General features: G+C 38.1%; 1 protein-coding gene across 7 annotated transcripts in view; it reads left to right on the forward strand.

Moving 5' to 3' along the window:
- cul9 (cullin 9) overlaps window positions 1-16,973 on the forward strand; it is a 55,452-nt gene that overhangs the window by 24,865 nt on the left and 13,614 nt on the right. For 5 of the 7 annotated variants that reach the window (XM_084391898.1, XM_084391900.1, XM_084391896.1 and 2 more), the window contains 22 exons: window positions 287-479; window positions 1,828-2,029; window positions 3,353-3,543; window positions 3,632-3,828; window positions 4,018-4,255; window positions 6,705-6,810; window positions 6,888-7,115; window positions 7,421-7,511; window positions 8,314-8,485; window positions 9,035-9,140; window positions 9,228-9,323; window positions 9,433-9,608; window positions 9,700-9,833; window positions 10,799-10,984; window positions 11,188-11,217; window positions 12,385-12,515; window positions 12,793-12,975; window positions 13,296-13,453; window positions 13,721-13,919; window positions 15,213-15,384; window positions 16,074-16,219; window positions 16,311-16,440. In XM_084391898.1, the coding sequence (XP_084248024.1) occupies window positions 287-479; window positions 1,828-2,029; window positions 3,353-3,543; window positions 3,632-3,828; window positions 4,018-4,255; window positions 6,705-6,810; window positions 6,888-7,115; window positions 7,421-7,511; window positions 8,314-8,485; window positions 9,035-9,140; window positions 9,228-9,323; window positions 9,433-9,608; window positions 9,700-9,833; window positions 10,799-10,984; window positions 11,188-11,217; window positions 12,385-12,515; window positions 12,793-12,975; window positions 13,296-13,453; window positions 13,721-13,919; window positions 15,213-15,384; window positions 16,074-16,219; window positions 16,311-16,440 (3,465 nt within the window). The remainder of the gene's footprint in view (window positions 1-286; window positions 480-1,827; window positions 2,030-3,352; window positions 3,544-3,631; window positions 3,829-4,017; window positions 4,256-6,704; window positions 6,811-6,887; window positions 7,116-7,420; window positions 7,512-8,313; window positions 8,486-9,034; window positions 9,141-9,227; window positions 9,324-9,432; window positions 9,609-9,699; window positions 9,834-10,798; window positions 10,985-11,187; window positions 11,218-12,384; window positions 12,516-12,792; window positions 12,976-13,295; window positions 13,454-13,720; window positions 13,920-15,212; window positions 15,385-16,073; window positions 16,220-16,310; window positions 16,441-16,973) is intronic. The other 2 variants (XM_084391897.1, XM_084391895.1) reach the window with 1 other exon arrangement.

Raw genomic sequence — 16,973 nt, forward strand, 5'->3', positions numbered from 1 at the left:
TGTTGGTGTCATTACTGCTTGATTTTGCAAAAACAGCTTCATAGCTGGTAAAAAATATTTATGGCCGGTAAATGTTCTTAAGTCATTGGCCATTGGTAGGTGTGGCAAAATGTTAGTTTTAGGCCCTGGTTGTAAACAAAATATAGCCACATCCAGTACAGTAGTGTTTCTTATCCATCTCATCTAAGTTTCTTTGTCACATAATTCATTGGGTAAAAATAGTGCTCAGTATATGTACATTTCTCCCTCTAAGCAAGTATTTTTGTTGTGTTGCTGTTCACTGCAGTGTTCAACAGTCCAAAGGTGCAAGGTAAGAAGAGCTGTCTGGAGAAGATGGGGGAGGTGGTGGACATCATGAAGAAGAGCAGCTCTGACTCTGGACTGCAGCTGGCGGGCATGAAATTCATCAGCAAGACTCTCGAGGAGGAGGGACCTCAGGAGAGAAGCACCCTCAGATCAGACTCGGCACAAACTATCCGGTAATAATAACCAGAAATACCACTACTCTCAGCTCTGTGTTTTTTATTTTTATTTTTATTTTTATTTTATTTTTTATGTAATGACTTTTTTTTTTCTTTTTTTTTTCTTTTTTTAATACTCTCTCACAGCACCTTGTATAATATACAACATAATCCTATACATATTATATTAAATTTTATCATTCATCAAAATTCTTGAGCTCTAATGAGCTCATGTTTTGAAAGTAATGAGTAGTTTTCCCTATAGCATTGTAACCGACCACTCGTAGATCTCTCCATTTGTTATCCATGAACTGGACCCTTTTCACATTTCCAGGGTTCTCAGAAGCAGAAGTCGTCATAGTTGGGTGAACTTCTATAGCAGTGAACAGGAAGCTACAACAAATACAATTTTACATTCCCATTTGCTCCAGTAGCAAAAGGGAAAAAAATCCATAATCAAGTCAAGTCATCTTCATTTATATAGCGCTTTTAACAATGTAGATTGTTTCAAAGCAGCTTTACAGAGATAAACGTATAATTTAAGGTAACAGAGATTGTTTTGGCTTTATAGCGGTTCTTTAATAAAGTTATTTTCCAGCTAAAGTTAAGTTTGATTGATTCGCTTCCGTCACAACGATCATTTGTTATTAAATTAGGGGCCGCTAAGACGACACCATTCTCTCTTCGCAGACTTTAAATGCGAACCTGTGAGAAACGCTGATGGCGTTCACATGCGCATTAAGAATTGGTTCTATAGTTATGTGCGTTTGAATATATGTGCGCAGGTTTGTAATTCCCTACAAACCAAGCCTAAACAAAGTACTGGTCTTTCCTTATAAATTTTTATACAGAATTTTATTTTATTTTGTCACTTCGGGGTAGGTACGCGAAACGAATTTTCCCGACAACACTTTATCATAATAATGATTCCACCTTTACAAATACCATCGTGGTATTGTTAAAAAAAAATTCATTGTAATTTAATGCGTCATATAATTTTTTTTTTTTTTTTTTTAAAGGTTACACTTTTATTTATTTTCAGCTGTCCTCCTTGTTACAGTGTAATTATACATTTAAGTACTGAGTATTATTCATTAAGTACATGTACTTACTATAGGGTGAGAATTAGGGTTTGGTTTAGAGCTAGTTGCATGTAATTATGTGTAATTTACTGTTATTACTACAGTAACAACATGTGACGAGGACACTGTAATATAAAGCGTTATATAATTTTTTTTTGAAAAGGGTAGATTGTCTACATGCAATGCGTAATAAATTACGTTCCATAAACCGTAATGAAAGTTACATTATTAATATTAGTTTAGATCACAAAAAGTTTTAAAATAACAACTTTTTCTTTTTCCAGTGACAAAGTCTTAAAGATGTTGGTGGAGATGATTGGCAGTCAGCCCAAGCAGAACGCTGTGATTGCGCTGCTGCTGACCCGCAGTCTGATGCTGAAATACGAGTGGAGGGTCTCCTTCGCCACAGAGGGCGGCGTTAAAGCCATCCTGTGCTGCATGCAGGAGTATCCGGCCTGTATACACGTGCAGCAGATCGCACTGGCGGTGAGTGGGGATTCTTGTGATGTGTTTATGGCTTTAAGGACATGAGTTATGTTCTTGCTGTGAGAATTTCATTGTTCATGCAGTCTTTTAGAACTGTGTTGACGACGATAATTAATTTATATTAAAATGCTGTTCGTGACAATATGACGAGAAAGCTGTTGGAGCTGATGCTGTAAACTCTGGTAAACTGAAGCGCTTTGCTAGTGGGTTAAATAAACTAGATGCATCTTATATGAGATTATTAAGATATAAAGTAAAAGTAATATTACAACTGCAAAAAAGTACGCAAATGCGCATGCGAACTTGACGTGCTAGTCAAGTGTGTAACTCCCGTTGTGGATGTGCTCTTCCCGTAACAGGCAACTAAAGCACAAAGAGTGGTTCGGGAGTATAGATAAAAGCCCGCCCGCACTTACAATTGATTGGTTGGGTCCTTACATGCGCTTCGTGAGGCACACTAGCACACACACACGCAAGGTCTCTCGCTCCCTCTCTCTTCACGTTCTTCTCCCGGTAGACGTAGAATCCACAGCTAGATCAATGAGTATAGAAGCCCTATGATTACATAACGACCATCGTTTGAAGTGTCACACAGTTCTGAAATTATCGTACATTATAGGATTTTTTTGTCATTATTGATCGTACGTCGTACAGAGGTCAAAATTATCGTACAAATACGATAATTATCGTACGTCTGGCAACACTGGCGGTACGTGAGCGGTAGTTTTAGTTTTGCTTTAAAGGAATAGTTCACCCAAAAATGAAAAATGAATCCATCCTAGGTGTACACACATTCATGAGAGTTGAGTTCCAGCAGAAGGGTGACCTCTGACCCGACGTATGACGTACACGTAGCGTAAACTTGGGTGAGGATTGACGAACGCGGAAGCACAGAGGATGGAGCAAAACAAAATGTCTGTTACGATTTAGAAATCTTAAAAGATAAGTTTTAAAGAAAAATGTCTGAGGATTTCTATATAAGAGAAGATGAGCTACATCATAGGTCACCCTTCCACTGGAACTCGACTCTCTCGATAGTGCTTATAATGATTGTAAATGCTTCATTTTTATTTCTGAATGTAATAATAAAATGTGACTTATGCACCTATGCTACTTAACTTTTTTGGGGGAAATATTAATAACGAATTTCTTAAGGAACCAGAACCGTTGAGTGGAATCGGAGCCAGAATAATTACTTTCCTTATGATCCTCTTATCTATTTAGTCTTTTTGAGGCACATACAGTACACTGCAAATATACCTTTATGGATACAGAAGTATTGAAACTTTAGAGTGATGATGAATATACATTTTTCTCTCCCAGACTCTGAAGGTCATCACAGGTGCCAGTAAACATGACCCCCGCAGTGTGGGTGCATGTCTACCCCTCTCTGAGTCTGGCACTCAGATGATGCTGGAGATTTTTGCAAGCATAGGCTCTGCTACACCGGAAGGTTCCAAAGGTCTCCTGTGTGCCATCCCTTCTGCCATTGACCTCATGCTCGGCACAACGGGGTAAGAGGTTTGAAATTCTGTTTTAGATGTAGCATGATTGACTGAATTGACTGAATTCACATTAATTTTTCTACTGTGATTTAAACAGCTGTGGTTTGTCTGTGCGGAACGGGCTGCTGGTCATCATCATGCTGATTTCCAGCCACAAGAGTCTGGCGGAGCAACTAGTCGCCTGCAATGTCAGTGCCACGCTGAAGAAGTGCCTTTCTGCTCAGAATCATCACAGCATGCTGGCCATCATCGCCCTCAACCACATCTCCATGGTCCACAAACTGGAGAAAAAAGGTATTATTGCAACTGCTTGCTAAATTTAATTGCTTTAATTTAGATGCTTTTGAAAAATCCCAAACCCTGTGATTACCACGGCCGTGTAATAAGCAGTATGTTAATAAAACAAAAACATTCCCTCTTGACTTGGGATGCAAATGTTTGTACCTCGTTTTGAATAACATGCAGCGTTGTTTGCCTCCGTAGAGTCTCAAGAAGAGCATGACTTTAAAGACACAGAGCTAAAGATGTTGGTGGTGAGTCTGAAGGAAATGCCGGCCACCAAAGAGGTAATACTGACCCTGGAGCAGCTGCTCTGCGACGACGCCTCCCAGCTGGAGGAAGAGAGAAATGAGGTAACTCGCAGCAGAGACACCTTCCAGGACCTCATCCGCCTCCTGGATCAGCACAGAGCGGATCGGGCGGTTCAGCTTTCCATCCTTAGGTGAGCTTTAAAGGTCTTAAACATAAGTGGGTTATAAATAACAGATATTTCAAGCTACTTTGAGGTGGTTGCACTCACAAAAAAAAACATGTCTCGGTCATATTTGACCCTAAAATCAAAGATTTTTTTATTAAAACAGAATTTTTAAAATAAATATATTTTAAATATTTTGCATTTAGAGTAGGATTGGTTATCGAGAATCGGTTCCATTTTAGAACTGGTTCCAGATTTCCAAAAACCATGGATTCTGTAACACCATTGTCGCTCGTGACGCGTCACAACAGCTAAAGGCTGTCTACACTGGACGTGACAAAGCACCCGTTGCAAAGCATTTGTCGTTCATGTCAGTACGTCATAAATAGAACAAGGCATCAGTTTAGGGTCGGAGATTTGTCGCTTGTATCGCGCCGTGTCCAGTGTAGACAGAATCACTGTTTATAACAAGTTTTATTGTTTATAATAATAATAATTCGTTACATTTATATAGCGCTTTTCTAGGTACTCAAAGCGCTTTACATGGAAGGGGGAATCTCCTCAACCACCACCGATGTTTATAATCGTGTCATGCCGCTTGCGTCCGGTGTAGACAAGATGTAAGATGTGCATTTCGATTCTGCTTATCTTTTTCTGTGTGTTCATTTTAATGTGAATTTATTTTTTTTATTTTTTTAACCATTAAAGTGCAAGAAGACGAGAAAGAGAACTCTTTTCAGTATCTGGAACCGGTTCCATTTTAGAACTGGTTCCAAATTTCTATTTCAGCACTCGCATGCTGTATTCTGTGCGCACAAAAAAAACAAGAATCCTCTAGTGCATGAATACTGAATTGAGTTTCTTTCACGCCGTCTTTTGCTTGAATGGACAAATACTAGGGGTGTATCGATATTCGAACCGAACCAAAAAAACGCGATACACCACCCACGATACGAATCGCGATACTCTCATGGCGTACCGAACACGCCCGCCCCGCCCCCTGCTGTCCCGGCTCATTGGACCTCATGTCTTATGTGTACCCAACAAATACAGCACTGCCTAACCACCATTAACCACATTTAATCGCTATAAGCTCAGTGTTTTGTTACATTCGATAATAAGCAAGGTGTAATCTTTCAAATTCTGTCTATTTGATCACTAAATTCAAACATTAAATGTCGTTTTGGCGCTCTTTGATGTGGCGTGACAGATCACCGTACTAGGCTCCTCATTTAAAGCGGGAGCGCGAGTAAACGCGATTCTCTTACTCAGTTACAGAATAAACATGAATGGACACCTGAAGGTATGTTGAAAGATACAGAATATTTACTGAAAGGCATCATAACTCGTGTAATCGCTCAGTCAGTGTTTCAACAGCGGAAATGCGTCAATAAAACGCTTAGTTTTTCACATAGCTTTATTTACCTCAGGCAAGTCATTCAGTGCCCACAGCTTGTTAGTTTGCTAAGGAAATGAACTCTTTCACTAAATAAATGCACTATATTAACCTATATATTATATTTTACTTAACCTGTTAATGACATCTTGATTATTTAATGTATGTTTAAAATATCTGTCATGCAAATGACAGCAACTGTGTAAATGATTATATTTCAATAATAAATTAGAGTAAAAATGTTAATGTAAAAACTGCCTTATGTGCAGTTTACATGTTTTCATACAGTTTGTTAATTGAGTGTTGATTTATTATTATTTTATCTAAAAATAAATAGCAACTGAATTTAGGCTAAAAGTCTAGGCTCTGTTGTTAAGCTTTAATGTTATAGTAATGTGCAAGTAAGGGCTCCTATATAGTTTACAGCATTAGCAGATACATTTTTTTTATCCTCGCGAAACGTTTATTTGTAATTGAATTAATTTAAAGACAAGGACACAATTTGTTAATTAAAGCACTGTTTAAAAAAAAAGCAATTTTAGCTTTCTAAACCCCCCACTCCACCTAAATGAACCGAACCGAGACGTCAAAACCGTGGGACGTACCGAACCGTCAGTTTTGTGTATCGTTACACCCCTAACAAATACACAAAAATTCTCAAAATATCCTTGTAAAGAGCGTTTATGTCTAATGTGAACGTAAATCGTTGAGAAAGAAAACATGTGTAACAGTATATTGGATCAGTGCTTAGATCTTAAAGTGACAGCAGCCTAATAAACCTACTGACGTCTGTGTGCTTAATGTTAATCAAACTACAAAAGACAAAGAAAATCACTCATTGATCTTGACTGAATAACTTTTGTAACTTTAAGGATTAATCTGTATTTTATAAAAACAATGTTATGTTTTTTTTACATTTGATTACATTAGATTTTGATTTCTGTTAATCTGTTATTTCTGCTAATGCGTTTATATGCTCTTATTTTATTACTGACCGTTTACTTGTCTTTGTATTGTTCTTAATTGTAGTAGTGATATTGCTTTATTTCCCAATAATAGTAACTCTTTTATATTTAACAGGATTTTGAACAAGTTCTTGGATAACTACCAGGAGGATCTGTTGCCGTGGCATGAGAGTATTGAGCCTTGCCTGTCATCTATGACCGCCTTTGTCAGTGACAGAGAGGTACTTTTCTTACTTAAGCTTTATAAGATCATGATTTCATAATGCTAGTATTTCATTGCGCTTTTTTCCGCATTCAGGTCGTACAGCAGTTCATCCGCTTCTTGTATCGACTTGCCTCTTTGAATAAAGACTATGCTGTTGTGATGTGTCGGCTGGGCACCAAAGAGGCTCTTCTCAAAGCCCTGGACAAACACAGCACCAGCCTCCTCATGGTCACAGAGCTGCGAGACCTGATCACTGACTGTGAGAAGTACGCCAGCCTCTACAAGAAAATGACCACCAGTGTGTTGGCGGGGTGCATACAGGTATAAAGTAGGCCTGTTCAAAAATAGAATTTTGCAAAATTGACTAGTTAGTGAATTGCCTGAACAACCAGTCTACCGATTAGACTTAAGGAATCCCTATATAATTCCGCTGGTTTCTGGTTTACCTGACCTCAAACAGACTTGTTCCTTATGTTAGAAGGCGTTTACATAAACAGCATGTTATTACATGGTCAATTCATAAAACATAATGATGACTTGTTTAATGGTTTGTTAGACTATCAGTGTAAATAATAGGCATTTGTCTGATGTTCCTTTAATTACATACTCCATATCTGCATCTTTAGATGGTCCTTGGTCAGATTGAAGAGCATCGTCGCAGCCATCAGCCCATCAATATTCCCTTCTTTGATGTGTTCCTGCGGAACTTGTGCCAAGGTTTGTTCATAAAACATTTACTGATGTAAAGTGTAATCATTAAAGGAAGCAATAGTTCACCAAAAATGAAAATCATTTATTCACTCATTTACTCACTCTCATGTCTTTCTGAACCTACTTTTTTTTTTTTGTCTCCATGAAATACAAGTTAGGCAGAAAGTCAGAGCTGTGTTTTTTTAATACATGTGACCTGTTTTTATAGTATGAAAAAAGTGCCACAAAACCCTAAAGTAGGCATTGATTTTGTAAAAGCATATTGTAGATCTTATTGTGAAAGATTCATCCATCCAATCTTTTTTTTTTTTCTAAAATTTTTTTTTAAACTCGATCGTCCGGTAAAAAAAAAAAAGACAGCTCTCTTATGCCGGACTTCAATCATCAATCAATCTCAAAGCCTAATCAACAACCAATGGGTAGAACCAAGCCTACTTTTTTTCTTTCTATAATCTGTTACACACTGATGTATGTCATAATATAGGAGAAAACATCTGTTGATATTGCCGTTTCATTATGAATTACAAGTTTTCTGAAATCAGAATGTAACTTTGTGTGAGAAATCACATCCGCATTGTTGTATAGAAAAGAAAAGATCTGACATTTTGCCTAAAATCTGTTTTTAGACATAAATTTTGATATTGTGGAAACAATGATTTTCTTCCTGGCTGATTATATTGATTTAAAAAAAATAGTCATTTAAAACAGTTGCTTAAGAATAACCATGCTATGTTATTAGTTCCAGTTTAAGTATAACTATCACAGTTCCCTAGGATTTAGTTGAATTGGTGTGATGTTTTTTTTTCAGGCTCCAGTGTGGAACTGAAAGAGGACAAATGCTGGGAGAAGGTGGAGGTCTCCTCTAATCACCATCGGGCTAACAAGCTGACAGACAAAAACCCCAAAACCTACTGGGAATCTAACGGCTGTACTGGCTCCCACTTTATCAACATTTACATGCATAAAGGGGTGGTCATCAGGTATGCTGGCTTAGATTCTCTTCATTTCAGTGTCATTTTGATGCAAAAATGCCACCAAAATTAATAAAATGCCCCAAATTCAAGATAAAGTGGCAACAAAATTTCCCTATGTGATTTTTATTAATTAATTTATATATTATAATGTTTTATATTAATAGCATATGATATAGCTAAGCAGTAATCACACAAGAGTGCTGTGTTTCCTAAATATCAAGCAAAATGTAATATTGATTTTATACAACAGTTCAATAAACAAGTTGATATTAAGTGACTTTTTTTAATGTATTGGTTGAATGAATGATTCAGTGACTTTTTATTTTTTATTATTCAAAATATTACATTTATAACAGCTCCGTAGTGTCTTATACTAATTGAATGTATTGATTAAATTGAAAGTGACACGTTTAATATGGTGAGAGACAATTTTGCCCTTACAGAGGTTAAAATAAATTGCACCTGTAAATCAGTTTTAAGGGGGCAAAAATAGCCCCGAAATGGAAACATTCATTTGTCACTGGAACTGATAAAAAAATGTGCCTTCATTCACAGGCAATTGACCGTGCTTGTAGCCAGTGAGGACTCGAGTTACATGCCAGCTCGTATTGTAGTTCTAGGAGGAGATGATCCCACAAACATCAATACTGAACTCAACACTGTGAGAAAGCCCTTCTCATTCATCTTACATCTGATGATTGCACACTGCACATTAAAATGATACTTTTTTTGTGTGTGTATTAAACAGGTAAATGTGGCACCCTCCGCCAGCCATGTGGTTTTGCTGGAGAATATGACTCGTTTCTGGCCCATCATTCAGATCAGAGTCAAAAGATGTCAACAGGTCAGACATATTGAATGAATTGTGACAGAACTTGCCTGAAATTAAACATAATGCCTGAGATACTCTTTATTCCACCTCTCTTACAAATTGTTTTCCTTCCTGTCAACAGGGTGGCATTGATACACGAGTGCATGGGTTTGAGGTTCTGGGACCAAAGCCCACTTTCTGGCCGGTGTTTAAGGAGCAGCTGTGCTGCCGCACTTATCTCTTCTATACTACAAAAGCTCACACCTGGTGCCAGGAGATCCTGGAGGACAAGAACCAGCTGCTGCAGCTCTTTAACAAGTGAGACCTGCTGCCATAGTTATTTCATTTATAGAGCAGAACGTTATATGAAAACCTCTGATATTTATGCGAATCTCTCTCTGGGCTTCAGGTTAAACAGTGCCCTGAAACATGAGCAGATGTTTGCTGACCGCTTCCTTCCTGACGCTGAGGCCGCAGAGGCTTTAGGCCGAACCTGCTGGGAAGCTCTCATAACCCCCATCGTACAGAGCATCACCATCTCAGGTAAACGGCAGTTACCTGACCCAATGTCTGCTCCAATTTTCTTCTGGCCAAGTGCTGCCCACTTAGACAGGAAGAGACCGTCTAATGGATATATAAAAAAGCGACAAACCACTGTTTTTGTTTTGTTTTTCCATAGTGTTCAGGGAAGGGTTAATGTGAAATATATCATAACACAATCATATATTGACGCTGAAAAAAAGTTTTATTTTCAGATGTGCTTGGATCAATCTGGTATCTCCAGATATGTGTAATATAAACTGTGGGTGGTCCATGTTATTTTCAAGTGTGATTGGATTAAAGGGGACCTCTTATGGCATTTTACAAAGTCTTGATTTTATTTTTAGGATCTACTAGAATAGGCTTGAATGTTAAAAAAAGACATTATTTTTCACCATATTTTACATTGTTGCAGCATTTGTTGTCTCTATGAAGTCCTTTTTCCGAAAAGCGTAATGTGCTATTATTGGTCGGCTGTGAATGTGTCATTGGTCAACCACTTTGAGCATGTTTCGGAAATGTCTCTTCAGGGTTCATACAAAGTGCTTGAATTTGAGTTTTTGAAGTTTAAGTCCTGGAAAACCCTTGACAACAGCCATATAAATGAAAAAGGTACTTGAAAAGTGCTTGAATTATTGGAAGACAAAATATGTGAAATTACTCAACAGGGCCTCATCGTTTTTTTTTTTTTTTGGCATATCCCTTGGGTGGGAATTATTCTAATGAGGAATATTGTGACATGTTTGTTCCCAGAAGAAAACTCAAGGCTACAATGGAGGCGTTTCAGGGAGTTCAGGAACTGTGACACTCATATAGAGAATAACTCCCACTGGAGTGATTTTGTACCTTTGTAACTTTCCAGACCTTTTTCCATGCTCAAACAGTACCCTTACACTCTAAAGAAAGTTGATAATGTAAAAAAGTATAATAGGACCCCTTTAAATTTCTTATATTCTTCTTTATAACAGAGACTTCTACTCTCAGCCCTCTGTCTTGGTTGATGAATGAGTATTTAGAGAACGCTGAATCCTCCAAGAGGTGTAAGAGCTCAGCCTCCATCTTCAACTCTCGTGTGCGGCGTCTCACTCATTTGCTTGTTCATGTGGACACCAGCACAGTTGATACAGAAGAGCTCAAACCTCCCATCAAATCCAGTGAGTGGCTTCAAAACTACAATAGTTCCTTCTAGAGACTTGAGTGCCACTACTGTGGGTTACTTTTACGTGTGTGAGACATATTTGTATATTTGGTGGTCCTGTTTTGTAAGTCTTTTCTGGTAATCCAGAATTTAAACCACCTTCTGTAGATTGTGTTAAATGAAAGCTTCTCTATTTCAAGGTATTTTTCTTGTTTTCAGAAGGTATCAACAGAAGCAGAGATTTAAAGAGTAAGTAATAGTGTAGGAGCTAATGTTATTTATTTATTTATTTATTTATTTATTTTTACTTCATTTTATGTATTTTGCAGCACCCCATCCATCTGCTCAGCTCAACTTCAAACTAACCATGACAAAAGGCCTTTTATTTATTTATTTCTATTTAGTTCTGCTGTCTTTTTGTTTTGTTTTTTAATTCCTCTGGCTTCTTATTGAAATTGCTGCACAATTTGCTAACGATAATCCACTCAAAATTGTAACAAATATTGTGATTCTCAATTTGAACTGCAATTTGAAAAACATGTATTTGTTGCTTGAATATCAAGATGTGAAGCGAAAAAAGCTTGAACTATATTAAAAGCCGCAGCTTTCATGGTCACGTGTGTGTGTGTGTTCAAATACTGCAAATGAACCATTTCCGTTTATCTCCAAATTGAGGCATGTTTTCCCCACATTCTGCTGCCAGTACAAACACTTGAGTCTTGTTACAAGAACCAAACTCAGACCTCAAAATTCAACCCAGTGAAAATTTACAATGCAAAAAACACTTTTTACTGAAATCTATTTTTAGTTGTTCCCGTTATCAATCCAAATCAATGACATGCAGTCAACTCCTCCTTTTCTGTGGTCCAGTAACGTTAGATTTGTAGTTTGTAAAGCAAAACAAACTTTCCACCTCCCCAGTTAGATATGAAGCGAGCAGATTTTGAGAGCTGCTTTGAGACACCATATCTTCATGCTTAGAAAATGTGTATTAGACATAAACAAATACCGTCCGTTCGCTTTGATGAATGGTATGCAGCACATGCAAACTAAAGGTTTAATTAAACATCAGCCATTTGCATTTTGTAAAATCACACACCCATATTGCATGACTCATTTTGGAGATAAACGGGAATTGGTCATTTGCCGTATTTGAACACACACGTGGCCATGAAAGCTGCGGTTTCAATATAGTTCATGCATTAGTTCGTCTTGATATCCAAGCAACAAATCCATGAGATGTTTTTCATATTGCAGTTCAAATTGAGAATCACAATATCTGTGATTGTGCAACCCAAATTGCTGGCAGATTGCATTTGCTGATGTTTGGTTGGTAGCCATTTTATATGAGTGAACATTCTTTTGACATTTGCAGTAACTTGTCAAGAGTATTTATGTGCTTTTATTGTGTTACAGATGGTAAAGAGGGAAAGAATAAGGAAACAAATGTTGTAAGCTCAACTTCATCCACTACCAAACCAAAAGTGAAGAATACTAGCAGCATCGCAGGCATTGCTCTGTGCTGGCAAGGTGTCGTTCAGCGACAGGTTAGACAATTATTTTAACTTTGGCAAAATGTGTTAAAAGGAGCTACTACCCTTTTAGTTGGTAGATGAAAGAATAATGAAAGTAGTCAGAATACCTAAGCAAGCAAGTGACTAATCCTGCAAAAATGTGTCGAATTTACTGCCAAGGTTTCAGGTTACTTGAATAAAAAGATGTTGATGATCATCTGCATATCTAAACCTAAAATGACCTGTACAAATGCAGATCATGCCTATCAATTCCTGTAATTCTGGCGGACTTTTGTTTGGCTCTTTCCAGGTAAAGTGTTTCCTAGATTCGACATGCAGCCTCTCTGACTTCGTAGAGCGCTACAGGGGAATGTTCCTCCGGCTGAAGAATGCGATGGAGGAACTGTTTGGCCAGCACACGGCCTTTGTGCTTGCTCTCCGCCAGGGCTTTTCTGCTGCCTTGCTCCAGCTCTCCATTCTCACCGCTATGCACGTGAGTCAACAGGGAATACTTGTTGAAGACTAAAAAAAATTGTTTATAGAAATTTTTTTTTTTATGTTAATATTATTTAAAATGTATTATTTAAAATGTAAATACTTTTTTTTATATTGATATTTTATACAGTACCGGTCAAAAGTTTGCAAACTACTATTTGTAATGTTTTTGACAAGTCTCTTATGCTCATCGGGCTTCCATTTATTTGATCAAAAATACTGAAAAAAATATTTTTGGACCATTTAAGATGTTTTTCATTGCAATGAGAGTTTGAATTTCTTGTCATTTAATTTATTTATTCAATAACTTCCTTGAAGGTAAGTGAACGGTTTGCGCAGTACATCGACAAGATGATCCAGGAAAGTGGAGGGGACTCTGGGAATGTGGACACCTTGAACCAGCTTCAGCAGTTCATGGAGCCCATGCTGTTCCTTTCCGGTCTGGAGCTGGCCAACACCTTCGAGCATTTTTACAGGTGAGAGAACAGCTGCTGCTAACTAGGGCTGAGCGATATTGTTAAAACAATTGTCTAAATATTCTTCTACATTTTTATAATATTTGCTATATACATTTTTTTTACCCCCCCCCCAGTCAGCTGACTTATTTTATCTTCCAAACAGCCATTGTTAACCAGTAGATTAAATATCAAGGCTCAAGAACATTTTTCTGGGAAAATGCAGGCTATTAATATGGTTCTGTTCACCCCGTTTTTCACGTTGCACATTTGTTCCTCTATGTTCAGGTACTATCTGGGTGATCGGTTGTTGGGTCAGGGGAAGGTGTGGTTGGAGACCGCCGTGGTTGAGCATATCGGTACCTGCTTTCCAAACCGGTTTCCACAGCAGATGCTGACCAACCTCAGTGAATCTGAGGAGCTTCAACAGGAGTTTCATCTTTACCGTCTACAGCAGCTGGACAAAAACCTGGAGGACTTTGAGGAGGTGACTAATAAAACAATCTTATGCCAGAGCGATGAAATGGCAAAAAATGTATTTGCTGGCTAAGGCGATATATATAATTTATTTTTTTTTGGCTCTGATCCGTTTTTCTCATGACAGTGTGAACAGCACAAACCACATGGAATCTGATATTTTCAATTCCGATTTGTGCCACTTTCATATGTGGTCCTGAATCTGATACAAGTCGGATGTTTTGCAATGCGACCGCAGTCTGGATAGTCATATCAGAATTAATGCGACTTTTATGTCACTCCAGATCAACATTTGTCACAATTCTGCGCTCATGGGAGTCATTTTAAAGATTTTACATACCTGACATTATCATGACAGTTGCATAAGGTAGTCAGTGAAGGAAAGTGACGTGTCAGAGCTCATAAGTATTACAATGACAGCTCTATAAAACATGATGGCTTGTATCATAAATGTTTAAAAAAAACTCTTATTTGCATCCTCGTCTTAGTTTTTTTATATTACCTGCGCTAAAATTCGAGACTTTCTTATGGTATGTTTCCACCACAAAATAAAAAAGGTAACTGCGACTTTTTAATCTCACAATTCTGAAAAATTTTCCAGTAGTTGCAAGTTTATACGCAGTTCTGACTTTTCTGTCAGACTTGTGAGATATAAAGTCACAATCATGAGGAAAAAAGTCATAATTGTGGCTGCTTTTTTTTTTATTCCATTGTGGAAACAAGCTACCATGCTTTTCACTCCTGTCCTGAAGACCCCCCCACCACTGAACACCCAATGCACGTCTTGCAGTCTCTGCTAATGAGTTGAATCAGACATGTTAATGCCAATTCACACTGAACCGACAGACGCAGATCAACACTGGATTACAGCACGTCACTTCTCAGATATTTTCTAATTCTGATTCACCATGATCAATCAGCAAAAACAAGCTCCAACAGGGGGTGATCAGACACACTGATCTGGCAAAACCCGGCGTAGTGTCTGTGTGAATTGGCCTTTAGATGAGGGAGACATCCAAACTGTGAAGTGGTGTTGGGGGGTCCCCAGTACAGGTTTGGGAAACTGTTCCAAGAACAGGGATGAGCAACTTCGGTCCTGCAGAGTTTAGCTCCAATCCTGATAAAAGCTCACCTGCCTGTAGCTTTCTAGTAATCCTGAAGACATTATCTTGTTACAGTGTGTTTGATTAGCGTTGGAGCTAAACAGGAGAGTGGCCCCTGGGGACTGGAGTTGCCCATCCCTGTTGTAGAATCACTTTTAAATGATAATAGTGCATTTTGCTGTTCATCGTGTTTTGATCAGATGATGGATGAAGACGTGTCTGAACCCGACGAAGAGAGTGACGTGAAAGTGTTGGTGTTGTCCCCACGTTGCTGGGTTGTGTCAGCTCCTTGCTACCTCGAGGACCCCAGCAAACACTTCCCTGCTCAACTCTGCAATTACCTGGCTGAATTCACAGAGTTTTACTCCAACGGTTAGTCGAAATTTCACTACTGATACGCAGGGTTTGAAATTAACACCCGCCAACCTGCCAAATGCGGGTAAAAATCAACTGTGGCGGGTAACGCTGTCAAATCACTAGCCAATTTGGCGTGTTATTATGTTTACTTACTTTGCTGGGGAAGTTCGTGTAAGCCAAATCTGCGCAGATTTAGTGCAAATACTCAACTCGTGAGTCATCATGATATATTAAATACAGCGTATTGCGCAGAATCTGCGCATATCTGGCTTACTTAAACATGCCCGTCACTACTCAACAAATAACGGCGCGCTTGTTCATTTGCATTGAAGCAATAGCGAAGATTAAAAAGCATTTGGTTAACAGAAAGACATGGCTATTTTCCAACATCCTACTTGTACTGTATTGATCTGTCGACCTAAAACACATTTTTAGTGAAAAGGATGAGAATGAAAGAGGAAGGGAGGAAATTGCTGGATGACAGGATTTTGTTTGAAAAAGAAATGTATGTATTATATATACAATTTGTAATGGTAAAAGTTCTGAATGGCCAGTAACTTAAACATTTAGTAGCCAAATTGGCCGCTGGGTGAAAAAGTTCATTTCAAACCCTGCTGATATGTAATCTCTTGCAATGCAGGCATTTAATCTGGTGATTCTGTTGTAGTTTGAATGTTCATCTGTATGCGTTCTCTCTCCTGCAGGTCAGCGCATGTACAGCTTGACCCACAGTAAGCCCCGCCGGCTGCAGTGGACGTGGCTCGGTCATGCTGAGCTTCAGTTCGGCTCCTGCACTCTCTACGTCTCCACACTGCAGATGTACATCCTGCTACAGTTCAACCAACATGAGGTATTCTTTCAAGATCAATGCATACCTGGGTGTGATATGAATCTTAATATGAGCTAGCTTCAGGAGTGTTCACTTCTTTGCTCTTGTGCAGGATGTGAGTGTGGAGATGCTGCAACAGGCCACGGGTCTCTCACCCGCTATGCTGAGCCATGCCCTCAAACCTCTCACTGCAGAGGAGGGGGTTCTCACGCACACCGACTGCAGCGAGGACCCCATGAAAGGTGAGGAGAACTCATAATAACAAAATGAGAAGACGCATCCAATAAAAATCCTCCTTTATTTTGAAATATAATTCTTAAATAAGTTTCTTCTTCTCGTTTAGGATACAATAGGGGAACCCGTATTTTAAGAATCCTATTCACTACTGGTCGAAATTTTTGAATAATTAAGTTTTTATTTTATTTTTAATTAAAAATACAGTAAAAACTGTAATATTGTGAAATATGATTTAAAATAACTTTTCTATTTAAATTCATTTTAAAATGCAACTTTAAAATGTTCCTGTGATGGCAAATTCAATTTGAAGCTCAATAATTATAAATGATAAATAATCAATAATAGTTAGGCTTCAAATCAGCATATTAGAATTATTTCTGAAGCCTCATGTGACACTGAAGACTGGAGTGATGATGCTGAAAATCCAACTGACTATATTAAAATAGAAAACAGTTATTTTAAATTTTAATCATAATAATATTGCGGTTTTACTGTATTTTTAATCGCCGAATTGAGTCACTGAGTATTGAATTCTGAA

This window comes from Rutilus rutilus (assembly GCF_951802725.1).
Source record: "Rutilus rutilus genome assembly, chromosome: 20".
NCBI classification, from domain to species: domain Eukaryota; kingdom Metazoa; phylum Chordata; class Actinopteri; order Cypriniformes; family Leuciscidae; genus Rutilus; species Rutilus rutilus.